The sequence below is a fragment of the Neoarius graeffei genome, chromosome 18 (assembly GCF_027579695.1).
Source record: "Neoarius graeffei isolate fNeoGra1 chromosome 18, fNeoGra1.pri, whole genome shotgun sequence".
Taxonomy (NCBI): Eukaryota; Metazoa; Chordata; class Actinopteri; order Siluriformes; family Ariidae; genus Neoarius; species Neoarius graeffei.
The window spans coordinates 20,829,817-20,851,650 of NC_083586.1; the positions used below are offsets into that span (position 1 = coordinate 20,829,817).

At 41.7% G+C, this 21,834-nt stretch overlaps 1 protein-coding gene across 1 annotated transcript in view; it reads right to left on the reverse strand.

Moving 5' to 3' along the window:
• Positions 1-21,834, reverse strand: part of myo15ab (myosin XVAb) — a 103,645-nt gene extending 81,811 nt beyond the window's left edge. The window contains 16 exon segments of the mRNA XM_060898259.1: positions 7,696-7,791; positions 7,876-7,999; positions 8,391-8,449; positions 10,174-10,287; positions 10,371-10,532; positions 11,477-11,590; positions 11,710-11,773; positions 11,977-12,080; positions 12,177-12,182; positions 12,460-12,550; positions 13,226-13,300; positions 14,349-14,458; positions 15,117-15,180; positions 15,286-15,368; positions 16,003-17,516; positions 18,675-21,834. Of these exon segments, the coding sequence (XP_060754242.1) occupies positions 7,696-7,791; positions 7,876-7,999; positions 8,391-8,449; positions 10,174-10,287; positions 10,371-10,532; positions 11,477-11,590; positions 11,710-11,773; positions 11,977-12,080; positions 12,177-12,182; positions 12,460-12,550; positions 13,226-13,300; positions 14,349-14,458; positions 15,117-15,180; positions 15,286-15,368; positions 16,003-17,516; positions 18,675-21,834 (5,940 nt within the window).

Genomic DNA, 21,834 nt, shown 5'->3' on the forward strand with positions numbered 1-21,834 from the left:
GTGGTTTTTTTTTTTTTCCCATTTCATGTACTATGTACTCTTTTGTTTTGCCATGTGTGTTTGTTTTGATTCTGTCTCCACCACTGTTTTTACACTGTTTGATTACCCTAATGTGGTCACCTGTTCTGTGTTTCATCTTACTTTGTATTGTTACTTAGGTTACGTCCACACAGCATTTTAAAACCAAAATGATCTCTGTTCCAGATGAGTGTTTTAGCTCTGTTTCAGAAATAATCTCCGTTCATACTAACATGCCTGAAAATGCATATCACATGACCATTCACGTACACTGGGCATGCATACGTATGCTGGAATAAACAGGAAGCAGGCTGTCTACTAAGCAGTTGGTTGCTTTGCAGAAAATACTACAAATGAGTAACAGCAATGGCAAAAAGTAAAACCAAAGATTTCTTTGCTTGGACCGATGATGAGGTGGAATGTTACTGAAAGTAACACATGAGTAGAAGGCGGAAAACATAGAAAAGGGTCACGTGAAAAGGAGCATGATGAATCAGGGAAGGATACATCATGACTGATGAGAACAAATCAGGAAATGAATGTGGCTGCTTACGTCATTGTTTCAAAACATCTCTGTTTTTGCCCAACTGCACTAAAATGCTACCTCAGAGTTGTCAAACTAAAATGGTGCCAGCAGTGTTTCCAAAATTCTCAATTTCTGGGGCTCGAAAACTCTGGAGTTGTGTAGACACGAGGCATAAATGTAGCAAAAGTGATGCATTTTGAAACAAAATGTATTAGTGTGAATATAGCCTTATTCAGTATCATTTCTCTACCTGCTTGCGAAGTCTTGCCAATCATATTGTGTATTTCTTAGTGCTCTTTTCTGGTTTTCCAACTGGGTATGTTTTTTTGAGTATGGATTATCCGTCTTTGATATTGCCTAAGTGTGTATTGATCCCAACATTGAAATATCACAATAATTCTTGGATTTCTCTAAACAAAACATACACACTTGTGCTCTGCCCTCAATATCCACACCTTCTTTAGAGCTGGTAAGGGTCAGTGTGGATCCAGATCTTATCCCAGGAACACTGGGTGTGAGGTGGGAATAAAACCTGGATGTGATGCCAGGACACCTTGGGCAATTTAGTGTAACATAGGCATGTTTGTAGGAGGTGCATAAATGTAGCCTGGCACAAAATGTAGCAGTTCCTACAAAAATTTTAAAAACATGATTTAAATTTTACCTTTTGCTGTGTGTCAGAATGCAGGCATTTATGGATGCAGGCATTTATGGATGCAGGCACAGGGGACACCGGGGATGAGCAAACTGTCAAAGGTATCCAAATCAGTGCTCAGGAAGTGGTATCGGAAAACTAGCGAGGGTTGGGCGATCAATGAACAGAGCTACGTAGAACAGGCAATAAGGCAAGGTCGGGATAAAACGGGAATAAATGTCAAACACTGAGAAAGCTATTGGAAAACAAATGACTCGGTATGAATGGGAGAGAACACCAAACAATACTTCATAAGGAGCTGGTTTGAGAGCGGGGCTTATATAAGTGTAATGTTGATTGTACAATGATCTGCAGGTGGTGTGATTAATAGTCAGGTGACAAAGGGCACTGTGGTTCTTGGGGTTTGTAGTCCAGAGCAGCCATGTTTGAAGCCTGCTCCAACCTTGTGTTCTCTGAACCTTGACTGACAGAACACCCCCCCGAGGAGCTCCCTTTGGGAACTATTGATTTTCTGCACCATCCCCGTCCTCTGGGTGCTGGCTTGTCTGGGTGTAGGCTGTAGAATTCCTGTGTGAGTAGTGGGTCTAGTATGTCTTTGCAGTTTACCCAACTCCAACTACATTCTTCTGGGCCGTAGCCCTCCCCATCTACCAGATATTCCAGCTGCCCTTGCCTGCAGCGAGAATGTAGAATCTTCTTTACCTGGGGGGGGGGGTGTATCTGTGGCCAGGGAACCTTGTAATGTTTTAAGCAGGACACATGAAACATGGGTGCCTCTCTGCTGTGTGGTGGGAGTTATAGCTTGTAGGAAACATTGTTGATTTCGTATCACCTTATAGGGGCCAATGTATCGTGCTTGTAGCTTCTTACATGAACTTGGTTCTCTAAGGTCCCTTATGGAGACCCATACCCAATCTCCTGGGGAGTATTTTGGGTTCTTGCTTCTGTGTTTGTCCGCATATTGTTTGTACTTGGTGTTTACTTGCTCCAGTTTTTAGTGTACTTCCTCCCACACTTGTTGGCTTCTCTTGAACCACATATCTACTGCTGGTAACTGAGAAGGTGTGTCATCTCATGGAAACAGGGGGAGTTGATAGCTGAGCATGCACTGGAATGATGTTAATAGTGTGGCAGAGTGCTTGAGGGAGTTCTGTACATACTCGGCCCATGGGAGAAACTGTGCCCAGTCCCTTTGAGTTCTCATACAGAAGATACATAGAAAACATCCTACTTCTTGATTAGTGTTATGACCCCATGACCCTTTCTTTGCTGTTTTGGTTTTCCTTGTTTGTTGTTCCTTCCTCTTCTTCTTTAGGAGGCGGTCCTGTTGTGTCAGAAGACTGGGAGTTACACCTGCACCTACTCAGATCCTGATTACTATATAAGAGGACTGATGCAGTCAATTCTCTCTCTCCCTCTCCCCCCCCCCTTTCCATCAGGCTGGACATTTGGGTTGGGTTTTGTTTTGGGTGTTATTAACCTTATTTTTATTTTAAGTACTCTTTGACAATACCTTTCCTCATATTCACACACTCACCACCCTACTGACTTTACTGACTTACATAATTTTAATTGTTTTTTGTGTTTGATTGAACATTAGTTAAATAAATTCAGTTTATATGTTAACTTTGATTATCTGTGTGGTCCCCCTGATTTTTGTCTTGAATTTGAGCCAGTTCTTGACAAGTACGTTCCACCTGCCCATTGGATTGTGGGTGATACCTGGACATGACACTTACAGATATGCCGAGTCGATCCATGAAACTGGCCCAGAGTCGGGAAATGAACTGGAGGCCCTGGTCACTTACGATGTCTTCTGGAATACCAAAATAATGGAATACATGGTTAAACAACAGTTCGGCTGTTTGGAAGGCTGTGAGTAGACCTGGTAAAGGGGTGAGTTGGAGTGCTTTGGAAAATCGATCTATGATTACCATGATGACAGTGTTTCCTTGAGAGAGTGGCAAATCGGTAATGAAGTCTATTGCTATGTGTGACCAGGGTCTCTGAGGCACTGGTATAGGGCATAACTTTCCTGCAGGTGGGGTACTTGGTACCTTGGCTTGGGCGCACTCTGAACATGAGGACACAAAATGATTTATGTCTGTCATCATGTTCTCCCACCAGTATTTGTTTTTAAACAGCTGATATGTGCGATGGCTGCTAGGGTTACCAGTGGCAGGTGAGGAGTGGGCCCAGGTGATGAGTCTTCCCACTGGAAATCAGGGGACATAGAGGAGTCTGGGGGGAGAGATCTAGGGTGGGTTCTGGGTCTGATACTGCTGAGACCCTTGTCAGTGTCCAAAGAAATGGCTTGTTTAAAGCACTCCGTGAGTAGAATTGGTGTGGGTTCAGAGTTGTGGGATGTGGATGTGAGAGAGGGTGTCTGCCTTGGTGTTTTTGGAGCCAGGATGGTAAGATATGGTAAACTGAAACCATGTGAATAATAGGGCCCACCTGGCTTGGCGTGGGCTCAGTCATTTGACAGTCTTCAGATATTCTAGGTTCTTGTGGTCCATAAGAATTGTGACAGGATGTGTGGCACCCTCCAGCCAGTGTCTCCACTCCTCAAGTGCCAGTTTGATAGCTAGGAGCTCATGGTTACCGATGTCATAGTTTCTTTCCGCTGGTGAGAGTTTCTTTGAAAAGAAAGATACCAGGTGTAGTTTATTCTTCTCCCCATCACGTTGTGACAATACCCCTGCTACACCAGTTTCAAAAGCATCTACTTCCACAATGAATGGTTTAGTAGGGTCTGGATGCTGCAGAATGGGGCAGAGGTGAAAGCTGATTTGAGCTTATTGAATGCTTCTTCTGCTGCTGGGCTCCACTTGAGCCAATGTGGTCCATTCTTCAGCAGGGAGGTTAAAGGGCTGGTGATGGTGCTGAAGCCATGGATGAAGCGCCTGTAAAAATTTGCAAAGCTGAGGAAGCGTTGTAGCTCTTTAACATATGTGGGGTTGGCCATGACGTAACTGCTGCGACCTTGGATTGGTCCATGCTTACTCCCTCTGTGTTAATTATGTAGCCCAAGAATGAGATCTGACTGACATAGAATTCACATTGTTCAGTTTTGACAAAGAGGTGATTTTCAAGCAGATGGGTAAGCACGGACCTGACATGAGTCTGATGACTGTTCATATCTGGGGAGTAGATCAGGATATCATCTATATATGCAATGACAAACCTCCCCAGCACATCTTCCAATACATCATTTATCAGACACTGGAAAACACTTGGGGCTGAAGAAAGGCCATATGGCATTACCAAGTACTCAAAGTGGCCAGTCATGGTACTGAAAGCTATCTTCCACTCATCCCCCTCCCTAATGTGGACCAGGTTGTATGCATTGCAGAGGTCTAATTTGGAAAAAAAAAACTTTTGCCAGAGCAGACGGCATGAGTGGCAGTGGGTAAGGATATTTGACTGTGATCTGGTTTAATCCTCTGTAATCAATGCATGGCCTGAGACCTCCTCCTTTCTTCTCCACAAAAAAGAATCCGGCGGATGCAGAGGATGTGGATGGTCTAATATAACCCTGTTTCAGAGCCTCCTGAATGTACTCCTCCATTGCAGAATGTTCTTTTTGGGTAAGAGGGTAGATTCTGCTGCAAGGCGTTGTTGTGCCTGGAAGGAGGTCTATGGCACAGTCGTATGGGTGATGAGGAGGAAGGCCACATGCCTTACCCTTGCTGAAGATTTCCTTCAGATCAAGATAGCAGGTGGGAACATTGTCAAAGGAGTTGGGCATGGGGCTCTCCACTGAAATAGAAGAGACCGAGACCTGGGGAAGTTGCAGACAATTCTGAAGGCAGGCCGTCGACCACTGCATAATATCCTTCTTCTGCCAGGAGATAAGTGGGTCATGGTGCTGAAGCCAGGGGTATCCAAGAACAATGTAGTCCTGTGCAGCTTGAGTGATGAGCAGGGAGATGTGTTCAGAATGCAGGGGCCCCATCTGTATTTGGAGAGGAGTTGTACATGCTGTGATGAGTCCATCTGCAGTAGGGCCCCCATCGATAGATTTTACTTTGAGCAATCCTGGCAGGGTTTCAGCGTCCAAGTTGAATTTCTGGACGATTGCACAGGTCATGAGATTTCCTTCCGCCCCTGAGTCTATGAGTGCAGAGAGAACATGTGTAGCATCTGGTAGTTTCAAGAGCACAGGTAATCGAAGAGAGTGATTCGTGGAATTAAGAATGGGGCTCACCAGGCTAGGTGGTTTGTTCTTGTGACGAGTCAGGGCTCCTCTGGGTGAACGGACTGGGCATTGCACGATAATGTGACTGGCCTTGCCACAGTAAAAACACAACCCCTCCCTTCTCCTTCTTTCTTGCTCGGACCACTGTAATCTTGTGTGAGATACCTCCATGGGCGTAGATTTACCCATGACCTGAAGAGGAGAGGTGAATGGTACCAAGGATGGATGATTGGCAATGAGATGATCCAGGTGAATGGCTAGGTCAATGAGAGCATCATGGGACAAGTGCTCATCACGACATGACAATTCGCTCAATACCTCAGCTCGCGGTCCCTGGCGAATTGTGGCTTTCAGCACTGGTTCATTCCATCCGCTACAGGCAGTGAGTGTGCGAAAGTCCAGAGCATATTCTGCAACTCTGTGATCTCCCTGTTTTATGAACAAAAGCCTCTCACCTATCTCAGTCCCTTCCAGCTCATGATCAAACACCCTCTTGAACAGTTCTAGGAAGCAGCTGTAAGAGATAGTGGGCTTGCCATTGTGTTCCCATACCGCACATGCCCACTTGAGTGCCTTGCCAGTGAGGAAAGTGAGAAACTTGGCAATCTTCTGTTCTTTGGATACACCAGTGATTGAGCTGAAATACAGGGAGCACTGGAGGAGAAATACTCTGCATTGAGAAACTTCACCTGAAATTTTTTCTCTGGTAGAGGAATAAGCTGTGCAGCTGTGCTAAGAGCTGCGACAAGTGATAGGAGGGCCTGCAATACAACAGCAGCAAGCTGAGCCATCCTGGTGTTTAGGTCACCCAGCATCTGCTGATGTTCTCCCAATAGGCATCTTTGAGCGTTGAGCACAGTTTGCTTCATCTCCTCTACTGCGTCCATGTTGTGGTGAAGTATCTTGTCAGAATGCAGGAACTTACGGATGCAGGCGCAGGGGAGACTAGACCCCGAAGCCGTTTGTTTTCAGGATAATGGCTGGCTGATGAAATTATTGGCTGGCTAGCTGACTCAGCCAAAACCTTAATGGCTGCTGCAGCCACCAAAATGTTTATGGCTACAAATGGCTTATACTGGACGTCACTGTGTGGCATATATCCGGGCGAACGGATCAAACAAATGGGGGGAATAAATAGCAAATTACCACAGGTCCCCTGGTCTCTTACTTCATTGTAAATATAAATCTAGCAAGATTGTAGTTCAATGCTAATAATAAGCTAATCTGGATTGTTCGAGGAAGGCATCTAGCTATCTACTCTCACTAGCAATGACCAGTGAAGGACTGGCAGCTATCTTACTATGATGAAAGTAGAGTGGTGGAGTACTTTTTTTTTATCAATCTCGAAGTATGTGAAACAAACAAACAAACAAAAAAAAAATACCTTTACACTTTCCCTCAGCAGCGGCAAAGAATGCAGCCATCTCGTCGATATCGGAGTCGATTGATGCTCTGGGTGGGTTCCCGGGTTCCCCAGTGTATCGTGGTAACGGTGTGAGGGGCGGGAAGCCAGACAGGTAGTCACAACGGCAAGCTTGTGGTGGCTCTCTGTGCTGTGATATCAGTTCTAAATCTCTACAGTGTATGCCTATATGTCTCTATTGTGTTACTACTAGTGTGTACAGTTGATCATGTTTGTGTCACTTTTCTTGTAGCTCATGATGTGGATAAACCCATTATTTGATGTACACAATTCTTAGTGGCTCAGCCAAATTTTATTAGATAGCGGCTCAAATTGGCTTACAAAATTATTGGCTGGCGGCGGCTCAAATTCTAAATGGCGGTTTTAGCGGCGCCTGGCGGCGGCTTCGGGGTCTAGGGGAGACCGGGGCTGAGCAAACTGTCAAAGGTATCCAAATCAGCGCTCAGGAAGCGGTGTCGGAAAACTAGCAAGGGTCGGGTGATCAACGAACAGAGCTACATAGAACAGGCAATAAGGCGAGGTCAGGACGAAATGGGAATAGAGGTCAAACACTGAGAAAGCTACCAGAAAACAAATGGCTCGGTATGAATGATACTTCGCAAGGAGCTGGTTTGAGAGCGGGGCTTATATAGGTGTGATGTTGATTGTACAATGACCTGCAGGTTGTGTTATTAATAGTCAAGTGACAGAGGGCGCTGTGGTTCTTGGGGTTTGTAGTCCAGAGCGGCCATGTTGGAAGACCGCTCCAACCTCGTGTTCTCTGAGCCGTTACTGACACTCTGAAGTTGAGCCATCTATTTTTAAGACTAATTACTTCATGTGGATTATAAAGTTCTAGTGTCTCATGAATTTGTGCATGTTTTTAAATTCACCTGTTCTTGCTTTAGAATGATTTTTGTGAAGAAGAACTGAAGCGTCTCATTAGCATAGTTGATGCAGAGCTGCTCAAAACTGTTAAATGTTAACTCCTGGAAACACAAACACAGAAAAAAAAATTATTAAGTGTTTCTATACGAAGGATTGAGTTCGCATGGTTGCATGTAATCACACACCTCGAATCCATAGATATCCAATATAGATATGGAGAGAGCCTCGTTTCTTGGGTAAACACGACTGTTGATCCGCTCCGTTAGCCAGTAGAAGAGCAGGGAATAAAGGATCTTGGCAACGGCATCTCTATAAAGTAAAAATTCACACTGTATTTATATATGCATCTATTATATATATATATATATATATATATATATATATATATATATATATATATACACAGTATATATAAAACTAATTTCAACTAATAAGGATACTTAACTAATGAGTCATTCATAAGGGAACATGTCAGCCTGCAAATTAGTCGTTACTATAGAAACATTTACATATTAGAAAGTCCGCATTAATATAAACATTTGATTTGACTTGGATGACTGTCAGAACAGCTTGTTATAGAAAATTAATCAACACCTTCTGACCAATCAGAATGGAGAATTCAACAGCGCTGGGGTACAATAAGCTATATGTGAATATGTATATACTTCTGTGTGAGTATTGCACATGTTTATGAATATACCTGGCATCCACAGCGCTCTCTACAGTTAGAGGAGTGTATATTTTCTCCTTCATTGCTTCCTGTAAAAAAAAAAAAACTATGAAAGTAAATTACTAGCAACCATAATTCTTCAGGTGTAATTGATAGTGAAGTATAATTAGGAATTAGAACAAGAGCCATAAGAATCAAGGGTGACACACACACACACCAGGTGGAACTGATACGCTGTTAGGTGATAGTTGATTTCAGCCTGATAGAGGTGTAAACTCAAACCCGTGGCCTGTGGATAACGATTTTATTTATTAAAAGAGCAAGATGCTCAGCATGACACTCACATAAACATACACACAGGAAGTAATACAGGGATCATAGGACATTCAGGGACCTGAGGAGAAAGTCGAGTTGTGTAGAATCACCACTAACTGCTAAACTCATCCTAATGTAATCCAAATGTAAGGTATGAACAGAACACGCAAAACCTTGATCATAACAAACAACAATGCTAATGTTAAACTAAGCTAATCAGTTAAAAGCATGGATTGGGTTACTCTTGACTTGTTCATGATGAGATGATCTCATCCTGACACTTGTGTGATTAGCTTTTTGGGGATGCTGAACAAACATGAAGATTTAATACGAAGTCATATAACATCTTCATGGCATCCAGTTCATAGCTACAATGTATCGTAATTTGTTCGAAAATCATTCGTAGGAACATTTAAGCAAAATAAATATGGCTTTCATAAAAGTTCAGTTTTGTATCCCGACACATATGCTCATGAGTTTGTTTAAATTCATGTACGTAAACGGGAGACCTCGATTGATTGATTGGCTTCGAATCAAACAACTGATGATGAGTTACCGCGATTTTATGAACAGGTTTCACTGACAAGTTGAAATTGGTTATTTATTTCAATTACACACAGATTTTGTGAAATAAAATAATCCATAAATTAAGACAAATAAGACTAGCTGTTCAATGCTGACAAAAGTAATGGCACCCTATGAAAGCAGAGAAAATTAGTGCATATTTATAGCCTCTGAAGCACTGCAGTGGCTGAGCTGCATTACTGGAAGATTTAGCTCATGCCATCACCACTTTGTCGTTTTCAGCTCTCTATGATCTCTGCCTTTTGTAGAACTTATAAGATACTATACTGCATGTTTATAAGAGGTATAAACATTTCTAAGATCTACTTTTCACTCAAGTTGGTATGCTGGTAATATAATTTATATTTTTAAATTAAATCAAAAGAATGTAAAATAAGAATTTTCATAAGTGCTCCCAGACTTTTGGACTCCACTGTATCAAAGAAAGACTGCTTTTGTCAGTGAAATATTCCACTCCTTCACACGTCTGAGAAGTTTCTCATGAACATGTAATAGGACTTTAACGAGGGCTGAATTCATCCTCAGACATCACACCATAACGTAATACCATTTCCTGAGAATTAGTCCTCCTGAAGTCAGTGAGCGAACCCCTGATCCAGTTACAGGCTTTCCGTAACACAAAACCTGCAGTAATTAAGCGTATCCTCTGGAGCCTGTTTGGCAACTAGCTCTGATCTCAAGATGTTATTACACTTTAAATCTTCCTGTTTCTCTTTCACTTGCAGTTATGCATTCTTAGATTCTCTGTACTGATTAGTGGAGATCTCTTTATGATTCTTGTGTGTGTTCAAGGAAAAAAAAATGTTAAATAAAAATCTCCTTCCAGAAAACTTCACCATAATGAACAACAATTATACACGTTTTAGAAATAAAGCATATTAGAATGAGCATGGAAGCATCCATATGATCTTACAGTCACTTTGTAGGTGATGGCTTTCTGCAGTCCTTCTGGAGAAATCTGAAGCAGTTCAGCCACCACACGGATCTCCTGAGCACTTACGACACCGGCCATTTCTTGCACGTCCATCTGAAAATAAGGAAAAAGCTACAAATAAAAATAAAACAGATGGGGTTGATGATGCTGGAAAATGGTATGTATGTGTGTCATACCTCAAGTCTGTGGAAGAAGACATTGCCCAGGTGGAGGATGGATGAAAGCACTCTGAACACACTGCTCTGGTCCTCAGGGCTGAAGTGGAGAATATCCATGGCACTCTGTAAACGCCTGAAGTCCTCGCCATCGTTCTTCCCCTCGATCGCACAGTCACCACCCTGATATATTAGTGAAATGAGTTAGTTTGTTAGATGGTACTATATATTCACAACCTGACTGTCCATTTGTACTGATAACTATTATGGAGGTTTACAGGAGTGCAACAATGCTAAACTACAACATTAACAAATAATAACAAATCAAGCTATTTATTAACTAAAATTGTATCTTTTCAGCATAGAAGCAGCCAAGAAGGAACAAGAGAGATCCACAACTTGGACACACCACACAGTTTGGCTTTATGGAAATCTGGCAAGTCATATGAAATCCTGTTTGGAGTTTTCCAAAAGGCATGTTAGAGATTCAAAGCAAACTGGTAAAAAAAAAAAAAAAAAGGTTCCCTGGTATGATGATACCAAAATTAAAAATTGTTTTTGGCACAAAGCATTACCTTTGGCAGAAACCCAACAAGCAGAGTACAGAGAACATCATCCATAGTCTGATACATGGTGGTGGTAGCATCCTATTCAGAGTTACCCTTGGCCTGTTTCTTTGTCTAATCAATTTTTTACCCACTCACTGATTTATGCTGGACAGAATAGTAGTTGTGTCATATTCTTTTCTTTTTTCTTTTTTTAAAATATGGATTTATTGTTGGTTTTGAAGATGTTCAAAGTTTGGAATATTTTTAAGAACCAAACCATGATTGAGCCAGAAGAGCACCGTATTCAAACACTTTAATTGTGCACAAGTTAAGTTCATTCTTTTGGAAATGTAATGTAATGGTTTCACAGCAATAGAGGTCCGAATATTATATGCAGTAATAACTTTTATGCTTTTATTTGTTAATAATTTTGTAAACTATATTGATTTTCCCCTCCACTTTAATATTGTGGACTATTTTGCATATATTTATAACATGAAATCCCAATTAATTCCACCTCAATTTGAATACTTATGCACATCACTGTATTCTGTGTGTGTGTGTGTGTGTGTGTCTTACTTGGTTCAGATAGTAGTAAGTTTCAGCCTCCTGCAGGTAGAAGGCTCGTTTCTGGTGAACAGGGAGTCCAGCCAACATCTCGTAAAAAATGTGGTAGTTCCTCTCATATTTTGCCTACACACACACACACACACACACACGGCCATGAACATAAACTGCACACTAATAGTTCTTTTGTGTCTATGATCTCTTAAAGTAAGTTTAAAATAAATAAAAATATTGCTGTCCAACACCTGAAAAACAATCCTGGACTTCTCCAGTAGATACTGCGAAGTTATGGCACCACTAATCACTCCTCTTTAACATGGCAGAAAAAAAATCAATGTTTAGTATCATGTAAGACCCCACACACACACACACACACACACACACACACACACACACACATGCATACAAATAGCTTCTCCTCCTGTACTAGTTATCCAAACCCTAAATAAACTCCACAAACACGAATCATCAGTGCTCGCAAATGCTAAGTGAACATCAAAGCAGTGACTCACTCCTCTAGAAAGATCTCAACAAACTTCCCAAAGCGACTGGAATTGTCATTCCGCACCGTTTTGGCATTCCCAAAAGATTCCAGCAGAGGAGTTGCTTCCAGGATCTGGTGTTTGAGCATTCTAGTAAGCTCTGATTTCATTTACAAGACAATATGGTGAAACTATGCAATAATAATAATTTAAAAAAACTTAAATCTCACCTCAATCTGTGAGGTTGAGAGCATGAAGGATAAAAACAAAGTGTGACATGTTAGTTTTTATTCTAACAGGAACAGTTATACAGTACAGTTCTATATGGGGTAGTTTTTATTAATTAAAGCATGACACATTGTACTTTTTATTCATTTATAGTTATGTTTAATGTTGTGGAACATCCATAAAACAATTTACTTAGTAAGAAGCACCTATAATCAGTCACTCCTCCATCAGCCTCTCTTTTTTCTTTGTCTTGATGATTATAAAAGAAAAAGGCAGCTGGAGTACCTGTTGTGTTACGTTTCGCTTATGGTGTATGGCAGTGAGGTATCTCAGGACCAGCTTGGTGGCTTCTGTTTTTCCAGATCCACTCTCTCCACTGAAACATGAACACAATAACACTCAAAATAGTTTTAAACTTTACACACTTTATGTGTAACATCGTGTACCTGTTTACATATGAATCTTATGAAATAGAATTTGCACATGATAAACAGCCAAGCGAAAAGTTGCAAGAAAAGTTTTGATGTTTGATTGACAGAAGAGTTGGTGACTTAAATTCAAGAGATATGTCTATATTTCCCATCTCTCATTATCTCTAGCCGCTTTATCCTGTTCTACAGGGTCGCAGGCAAGCTGGAGCTTATCCCAGCTGACTACGGGCGAAAGGTGGGGTACACCCTGGACAAGTCGCCAGGTCATCACAGGGCTGACACATAGACACAGACAACCATTCACATTCACACCTACAGTACGGTCAATTTAGAGTCACCAGTTAACCTAACCTGCATGTCTTTGGACTGTGGGGGAAACTGGAGCACCCGGAGGAAACCCACACGGACAACATGCAAACTCCACACAGAAAGGCCCTCGCCGGCCACGGGGCTCGAACCCGGACCTTCATGATGTGAGGCGACAGCGCTAACCACTACACCACCCTGCCGCCATGTCTATATTTAAGCACGGAAAGTTTGCTGTATTTAGAATTGAATGAGAAGATAGCAAGCACTGAAATAAATACAATAGGAGTACATTGCTAAAATATATTACTAACCTGATGATAATGCACTGGTTCTGCTTGACATCTATCATTGTTGTATAGGCAAGGTTTGAAATCGCAAAGAGGTGCCTAGAAGAAATCCAGACAAACCAAAATATCAATTAGGACCCAAATCTTATTTGAAATTTTCATCTGAACTGCTTCAAACACTGTTCTTGTTCTGTTAAATTATTAGAGACAGTCAAATGTAAGTAACCTACAATACACCAGGTATCATTTCTAGCTCTGAGGTCATTCTATCTTTAAACGACACACTAACACACAGCACGACAATCTCTGACTTATTCTCACATTACAAGATGTGTCCATCTATTCAGCTAGTAACAAGACAGCAGGATAAAGAAATATGAGAAGGTCACTGTCTCTCTCTCTTTCTCACAAACACAATCACATATGCGACGCTGCCAAAAGACTGACATCATTACTCGATTTGTCACTTTTTAGACCAGTTTATTTAAAAACAAGCCTCGTGAAAAATCTCGTGACTTTGAGCAGATGTTAGTGATTGTTCTGCACTCAATATGAGTCTCAGACTCACATCACATCAGCTGGTTAGACAAGTTGAGGGAGCAGGTTCACTCAACTCACCACCTGTGACAAAAGTGATCAATCAACCAAATTACCAAACTGATCACCATTGTTCGCAAGGACCAATCACTGATCACCATTGTTCCCAATGACAAATCACAGATCACCACTGTTCTCAATGGCCAATCAATGACCACTATTTTTCCCAACAACCAATCACTGATCACCATTTTTCCCAATGACCAATGACTGCATATGCATTATATACAAATGATCATGATGATTCAGTTAATCTCATCTCATTATCTCTAGCCACTTTATCCTGTGGATTCAATTAATATGCAGAATATTCTATGCCATCATGTAGTGACTTTTACTGACTAGCATTTGTTAGCTACTTTCCCCTCAAATGAGTTCAGCACACATTAACATTTCCCATCAATCTTGAAAATAATACATTTTTCGTGTCACTGTAAAATGCAGTGGCTATGTTAGTAAGGCAGGAAATGCTCCAGTAGTATTTATACAGTAGTGTAGTTTTGTCACAGTTTTGTGCAGATGAATCTGTGTAACTGAGTTTTACACTCACGGTGGGTTTTCTCCTAACCCATGACCATTATACCGCAGGACCATGTCTGTTCCATAGATGTTCAACAACTTGTACGGATTCACTGATATCAGAATACAGCCGATATAAGTCTAGGAAAAAGGAAGAGAGTGGAAAAAAGTTCACAAAACACAAAACTTACTGCTAAAGCAGGCTTAAAATACTACTATATGGTAGCAGCATGAACAGAAAACTATTTCTTAATAATACAATATCATAAAGTTGACATTATCACAAATTCAATGAATCAACAATCAAATATAATCTGCATTACTATTAAATTTCTATTATCCCATTTTATTTGCATTAAGTACATTCTAAAAGTCTTTAGAGTACTGGCTTGCTGTTATAGGAAAGTAATTATAAATAGGTTGCTGTGAAGAGAAGTTAATATCATCATCCCAAAGTTAATTGTTTTTCTATAAAAGCATGTCCCGAAGTGTTTTATCAGCTGTCTAAAAACTTTCTGTTACAAAGTGCTGATACTAGACTCCTTCCATCGATGCTGAATAAACTTCTCCATAACTCCATATCAATGATGACATGTTTGTGGTTGTTCCATACAAATCCTTATGAATGAGTTACTATAGAAACGATAACATTAGAAGGAGCACATTAATATAAGCCTGTAATTTGCAGCTGCACTACTGTCTGAGCTGGCCTACTGTGATGGAAAAAATATCAAGCTTCCAATCAATCAATTTAACAGCATTATGGTATAACACCATTTGAAACAGTATATTGACTCACGTAGATGAGTTCCCGGTCAAAGCGAGTGTTCAGGTTCATTAAAACAGCCGCTTCTGTTAATTCCCTATGGGGAAGATAGTCAAGCATAAATTTAGTGTTATTGAAATACTTAGTCATTTTGTAGAGCATTTCTCTGTGCATTTGTACGTGTTTATTTTGATTTTCTTACTCCAATTGTGTCATGTCCTCAAGTCCTTCAGCTTCTCTTTTCTCTCTGTAACTAATGCTAGGCAGACTTCTTATAGAATACATCTGTTTACAAAACAGGAATCAGTCATTTTCACTATAATTGTGATATTTATGCTTTACCCTTGTTGTAAAGCTGTCACCATTTTAATCTGATTTCAATTACATTAATTGTAATCCTAACTAATTCAGACTTTTTAAGCTCTCTTTAATAAATTAGGTCAGTGGGAAATCATGTTGGCCAGAGTCACGTCAATGCAGAGATACCAGCTGTCAATGAGGTAACCTGAGCATAGATATAATCAGTCTTGTAAATCTCATCTGACATCCCATGTATTCAAAGAGTCTGCAGCTAAACCCTGCTGGAGATAGCTAAGCTTGGCTAGGCCTTTTGTGCAAGCTCAAAGGCAAGCAGACGTTCAGCAGTGACCTTTCCATCATTACCAACAAGTAAAACTATACCAGGTTTGGGTGAATTAAATATATTATCTACAAATTTATCTAGCATGAGCTAAATCCACTACAAATGTAAAGCCTATAGAGTCAGCTTTCTGAAACACTTATTGTTGAGATTTAAAAAATGCTTGACAAATTTACAAATTACAAATTTAAAACTCTAGAAAAGCTGCAAAAAAGTCTTAAAACAATTATAAGATTGGCTCTTCAACCCTTTAAGATAAAAGTAAATAAACTGAGTTACCTTATCATACCACTGGCCTGTGGGTTCCCCCTCTCGATCTGGTACCCACTGCACCTCACCTTCCCTGGACCCACCATCAACAGGTGGTGTAGAAAGGTGGTCTATCATGTTTTCATCACGGTACATAGACCACTTTGTAAGATTCTGTACAGTTCCATGAGGTAAAACTCTCTCTGCAGCCCACACATCCTCTGCACTTTGTCCCTCCCTGGCATTCATAGCCCAGTGTTCATCAGGACCTTTTCTTTGTGGGGACACAATTGCATATCTGCCATCTGGCCCAATAATCAATCCAGATGCTGTAACAGTAGATAGTGCTGAAGGTAGCTGTAAGGAGGCATTCTTTAGGCCAGTGTTTTTCAGAATATCCTTCAATTGTGGTGATGATGAAACTGCAAAACCTTGCTTGAGAATGGATTCATTAGGTAAGTGGTAAACAGCTTTACGAATATTTTGGTTTAAAAGGGCTTGTGAAAGTTTGGGTTTGGTTGTATGACTCTGAGGATCCATTGATAGCACAGAATCATCCGGTAGTTGGTATGAGGCTTTGCGAAGGCTTTCATTTTTCAAGGCCTCTTGCAGGTTTGGACTGGTTGACTTAGTACTTAAAAAGATTGATTCATCTGGAAGCCTAAATGAGGCCTTTTTGAGGTCTGCATTTTTGAGGACATTGGCCAAGTTTGGTGGGTGTACTGGATTAGCACTGATTATACTGCCATCAGGTAGCCTATAGGCAGCATGACGCATGTTCGGATTCTGCAGAGCACTTGCCAAATTAGGGGAAGGTGTAGTAAGCTGTGTGGTTATAAGAGACCCATCTGGCAATCTATAACTAGCATTCCGCATCTGTGTGTTCTGAAGTGCATGTGCTAAATTTGGGGAGATAGTTTTTGACTGGTTGTAATCAGGAAAAATAACTGTGCCATCACCTAATCTATAGGATGCATTACGCATGATTGGGTTCTGAAGTGCAGCTGACAGGGCCAAAGAAGTTGGCTCCGTTTGTTGCTCTGTAAAAATAACTGTTCCATCTGGCAGCCTATAGGATGCATTTCGAACACTATTATTTCTAAGTGCATGGGACAAATTGGGAGATACTGGCTTTTGGTAGTATTCTGTAATAACTGAATTATCTGAAAATCTGTAGGAAGCATTTTTAATGTTTGGATTCTGCAAAGCACGAGATAGATTTGGAGAAGAGAGTTGTTGATGCTGTTGTTGACGGGAGTCTGTAGTGATTATAGTTCCATCTGGAAGCCTATAAGAGGCATGTCTCAAGTTTGCATTATTTAAGGCATTTGAGATGTTTGGAGACAAGGGTTGTTGTAGGTGAGGCTCTACACTTATTATGGTCCCATCTGATAGTCTGTAGGAAGCATTCTGAATCTGTTGATTTCGTAAAGCATTAGTGAGCATGGGAGAGGCAGCTGGAGCCACCATTTGATTGCCATGTACCAGTGTGCCACCTGGCAGATTGTAGGTGGCACCACGGACTTGAGGATTATGCAGTGCATCTGACAGAATAGGGCTCTGGGTATAACCCATCATGGGACTGTAGGAGTAGGTTTTCCTTGGATGTAACAGTTGTGTTTGGTAAGAAGCCTTCTGGATTTGTTGATTTTGTATAGCATTTGAGAGGACTGGTGATCTTGAGTTAGGGGCATATCTGGATCCCCTCCTATGTAAATTTGTTTGGTAAGTAGCATTGCGGACATTGGGGTTTTGAAGAGCATTAGTGAGGAGGGGGCCAGGGCCTGGTTCCTCTATGTAATCATGTTGTGACACAACCGGTGAGTAGGTGGAAGAAGGCATATGTAGGACTGATTTGTATGAGGCATTTTGAAGGTAAGGGTTTTGAAAAGCACTAGACAGTGTTGGAGATGCGGGCTGGCCTGGACCCTGTCCAAGCACTCCTGTTTCACGAACATATGGTGACATTGATGACTGTAATGACGATGAGCCAGGAAGCTGTGCCACTTCAGGAGCACATGGAGAGCCTGGTCTTTGCAAAGGTGAGACAAAAGATGCTTGATAGACCTGAGTATTTTGCAAAGCATTTGATATAACAGGTGATGCTATTGTCTCTGGGGAATGCTGTATGCTGTATGCTGTAGTATGTGGCAGTGGTGCTACTCGAGGTACAGACATATAAGTAGTGTTAAGCAAATTTGGATTTTGTATTGCATTTGATGATTGGGGTGAAGATGGTTGCTCAGAACCTTGCTCTGTACCAATGACTTCAGGGGCATAAGTTTGCACAGGTTGCTGGAATGGTAATGTATAAGCGGCATTACAAATAGTTTGATTTTGTAAAGCACTGGTGACCATGGGTGACTGAGGCACATTTATCATTTGACCAAATTCCACAGGGACTGGCTCTATTGCAATAGGGTAGGGAGATCCTTCAGATATCTGAACAACTTGAAAAGGGCTTGAGACAATAGGTATAGGTGGTGCATGAGGGGAAGGAGTATGTGGCAGTAATGGTGAGCCATGTCTGACAGAGAGGTGAGGGGATGTTGGTCTGGAGAGATGCCTAATAGAAGGTTGTGGTGATACAGGACCTATATGTTTTAGAGAAGGCTGTGGTGAAGGGGGTCCTCGCCTCAGAGACTGCCTGGCCATCAGAGGACGGCCAAGACCAACAGGCCTTTGTGTATTCTGTGTGGGACCTGCTCGTCCTGGGGGAATGAAGTGCCTCTGGTCCATGATGACCATCCCAGGGTGTTGACCTGGAAGCTTTGGGGAAGCTCTGATGTCCTGAGCCATGATCGATCTCTTACTACGTATGGATGCTCTGGAAGGAGGCATGTTTTTGGTTGAAGCACCCAACTGACCCATTTGACCTAGAGAGGGTCTTACTGTTCCCATGGGAATGTTTGGACGCCCCATTCCACGCAGTTGACCACCAGGTGATCCGAACGGGGGTAGATTCCTCATAAGACGGGTTGACCTACGAGAGAAGCTGGGTGATGGTGATCTTTGTCCAGCTGGCAGAGGAGGCTGAGGAGATTCTGGACCAATTGCAAAACTTCTCCGTGAAGGTGCAGGTGAAGATCTGTGAACTGCAAATGGGGAGCGTGGTCTACTGGACTCCATCTGCTGAACTCTGCCCACAGGACGCCTGCCCATTTGAGGAGAGGATGGAGGACTTATTTGCCTAGGAGGAGATTTGGAACCTTGAAGCCTCCTGGCACCAAATGGATGTGCTATTAATGGGGAGGAAACTGGACTGGGTCTTCTTATTGAGGTACAGGGAGAATGGGGTGGTCTTTGCTTGCGGATGGAGCCATGAGCAGAAGCTGGAGGGCTTGCATGAAATGAGGGCATTCGACTGGGCATTCGTCGGACCATGGGAACAGGGGAAGACTTGGGTTCTACGAATGAGGTATGAGGCTGGAAATGACTAAAGGCTGCTGGAGAAGCAGGTGGGCTGACTTTTCTCTGTCCAAATGGAGAGGGTGGGCGTTGAACATGTGGAGATGACATCACTCTTAGTGGAGATGGTGGCACATCCCTAACACCCAATCCACGTATGGAGGGCTGTGGAGAGGGGCTCTGTCTTTTCCGTATAGAGTGCCGAGGAGAGGCATGAAAGCTACGTTTCTGCATTGGAACATGGGGCTGTGCCACATCCATTAATGGCTCTATGAATCTTTCTCTTGCTAACATAGGGGACAGGGGTCTCTGTACAGGAGAAGGAGCAGGAGAAGCCATCATTCCCATGGACCTCCTGCTTAGTGTAGGTGATGGGGGGAAAACACCACCTTGGGCCACGGGTGATATATGTGGAGACTGAATGTTAGAACTCACAAACCCCTGAGGACTATTAGCATGCGTGATTAACATTGCAGTTGGTGTGGGAATCTGAGGTAAACCTGGATTCAGCAGTTCTTGTGTATATACTGGTGCAGGAAAAGAACCATTCATATGTGCATCAGGAATGAATGGTACATTTTTATAATGAATTTGCAACATCTCTTCAGGATCATATTGTGGTGGCAAGGGAGGAAGTTCAACTGCCATTCTTTCTTGACCAAAAAGCTTTACTTGAGGCCTTGGAACTCTGAACATATCTCCTTGAAGATCCATTGGCTCTATAGAAATGTCATTAAACTCATCAGTCTCCATGACATCATGCACTGTATAACTATATGGCTGGTACATGTTATAAGAAGATTCAAGATATGGGGAAACCCCTGATTCACTGTAATTCAACTGGTAGTCCTGGAGATATGGATCTTCATAAGCTCCATATGAATTCATGTATGGATCAACTGCTCCAACTTCACCATATGGACTGTCATAGAATTCCTGAGGGTCATCATAGTAATCAAACTGATCCTGGTCATAAAACTCATTTTCATCTCCATAAGGTTCATAGCAATCCTCCATTAGATATTGGTTCTCATCATAGTAGTCCATACTATCAGTGTAATATGGATCCATCAGATGCTGTTGGCCATAATACTCCATCTCCTCTGGATAGTAGCCCATTTGATGTTGTGCAGAATATGTGTTATAGCAGCCCATACCATCATCATAATACTCTCCTTCATTCTGTATTTCCATGTGTGGGTTGTAATATTCATCATCAATTTCATAATAGTCTTGATCATGGGACTGTGATTTATAGTAATCAACAGGATCTTCATACCAATTTTGATTTATCTGGAATGGCTGTCTGTTAAATGCACTGTGGTTCAGCCTACCCTGGTTATTATAGTCATATTCATCAAAATCATATTCAAAGGCGTAGTTGTAATGCCCGTGAGGTCCTCGCATGCTTGTTTGTCGACTCCCCCCAGGAAACCGTTTGGTACTTGACTGTCCCCAATGGCCACGATTTCTGGCCAATGGTCTCCGCTTCAATTTTGTTGAGAGAAACTTCTTAGTTAGCCAGTTTGTTGCTCCAGCAACTTTCCCCACTATCCGACTTTGGTATTTAAAATTTGAGCCATCATCAGCATTCTTCTTTCCAAAAAGTCCTTTGAAAAACCCTGATTTCTTTTCTGCTGGTTTGCCACCAATTCTAAGTAACATGTAGGATGGCTTGCGTCCCAACTGGTCATTTTGTTCCTTCTCTTTTTTCTTTTTCTTACTGGCTTTGAAGCGCATCAGAAGCCTTGGAGCATTCTTCAAAACAGATTTCCTTCTCTTTTTTCTGACCACAAAACTCTTTTGTTTACCAAGCCCAAGAAACAGTCTAGATGTACTTTTTAGTCGCTTCTTTGAGCTCTTCCCAATTCCAGGGAAACCAAATAGTTTCTTTGTAGGTTCTGGTGCTGTCTCAGTTGGAACCTCATCCTTCTTTCTTGCCTTTTTCTTTGCTCCTTCTGCCACAGGTTTAGATTTGGATTTACGGGTGTCTTTTGATTTCTTTTTTCCTTTCCTATCTTCTTCACTTTCTTCATTTTCCTCATCTTCATCACCCTCTTCATCTTCTTCATCTTCCTCCTCATCTGATGCAGCATGTTTAGATTTGGACTTTCCCTTTGCTGCTTTGCCTTTAGCACCAGCCTTTCCACGCTTGCGTGTGTCCTCTTCTGATTCTTCATCCCTTTCTTCATCATCACTTAACTCTTCTTCATCCTCAATCAGATCTGCATCTGACCCCTCTTCTGACTCACTAACCACTTTTGCTCCTTTTCCTTTGTCCTTTCCTTTCTTTCCTTCATCTTTTCCTTTACCTTTGGGTTCTTCTTTTCCTTTTTTCTTATCATCTTTTCCTCCCTTCTTGTCATCTTTCCCTTTTTTGTCTTCACTTTTTTCTGGTTCTGCTTTCCCTCCTTTTTTGGCTGCTGACTTTGAGTCACCCTTTTTGCCTGGCAT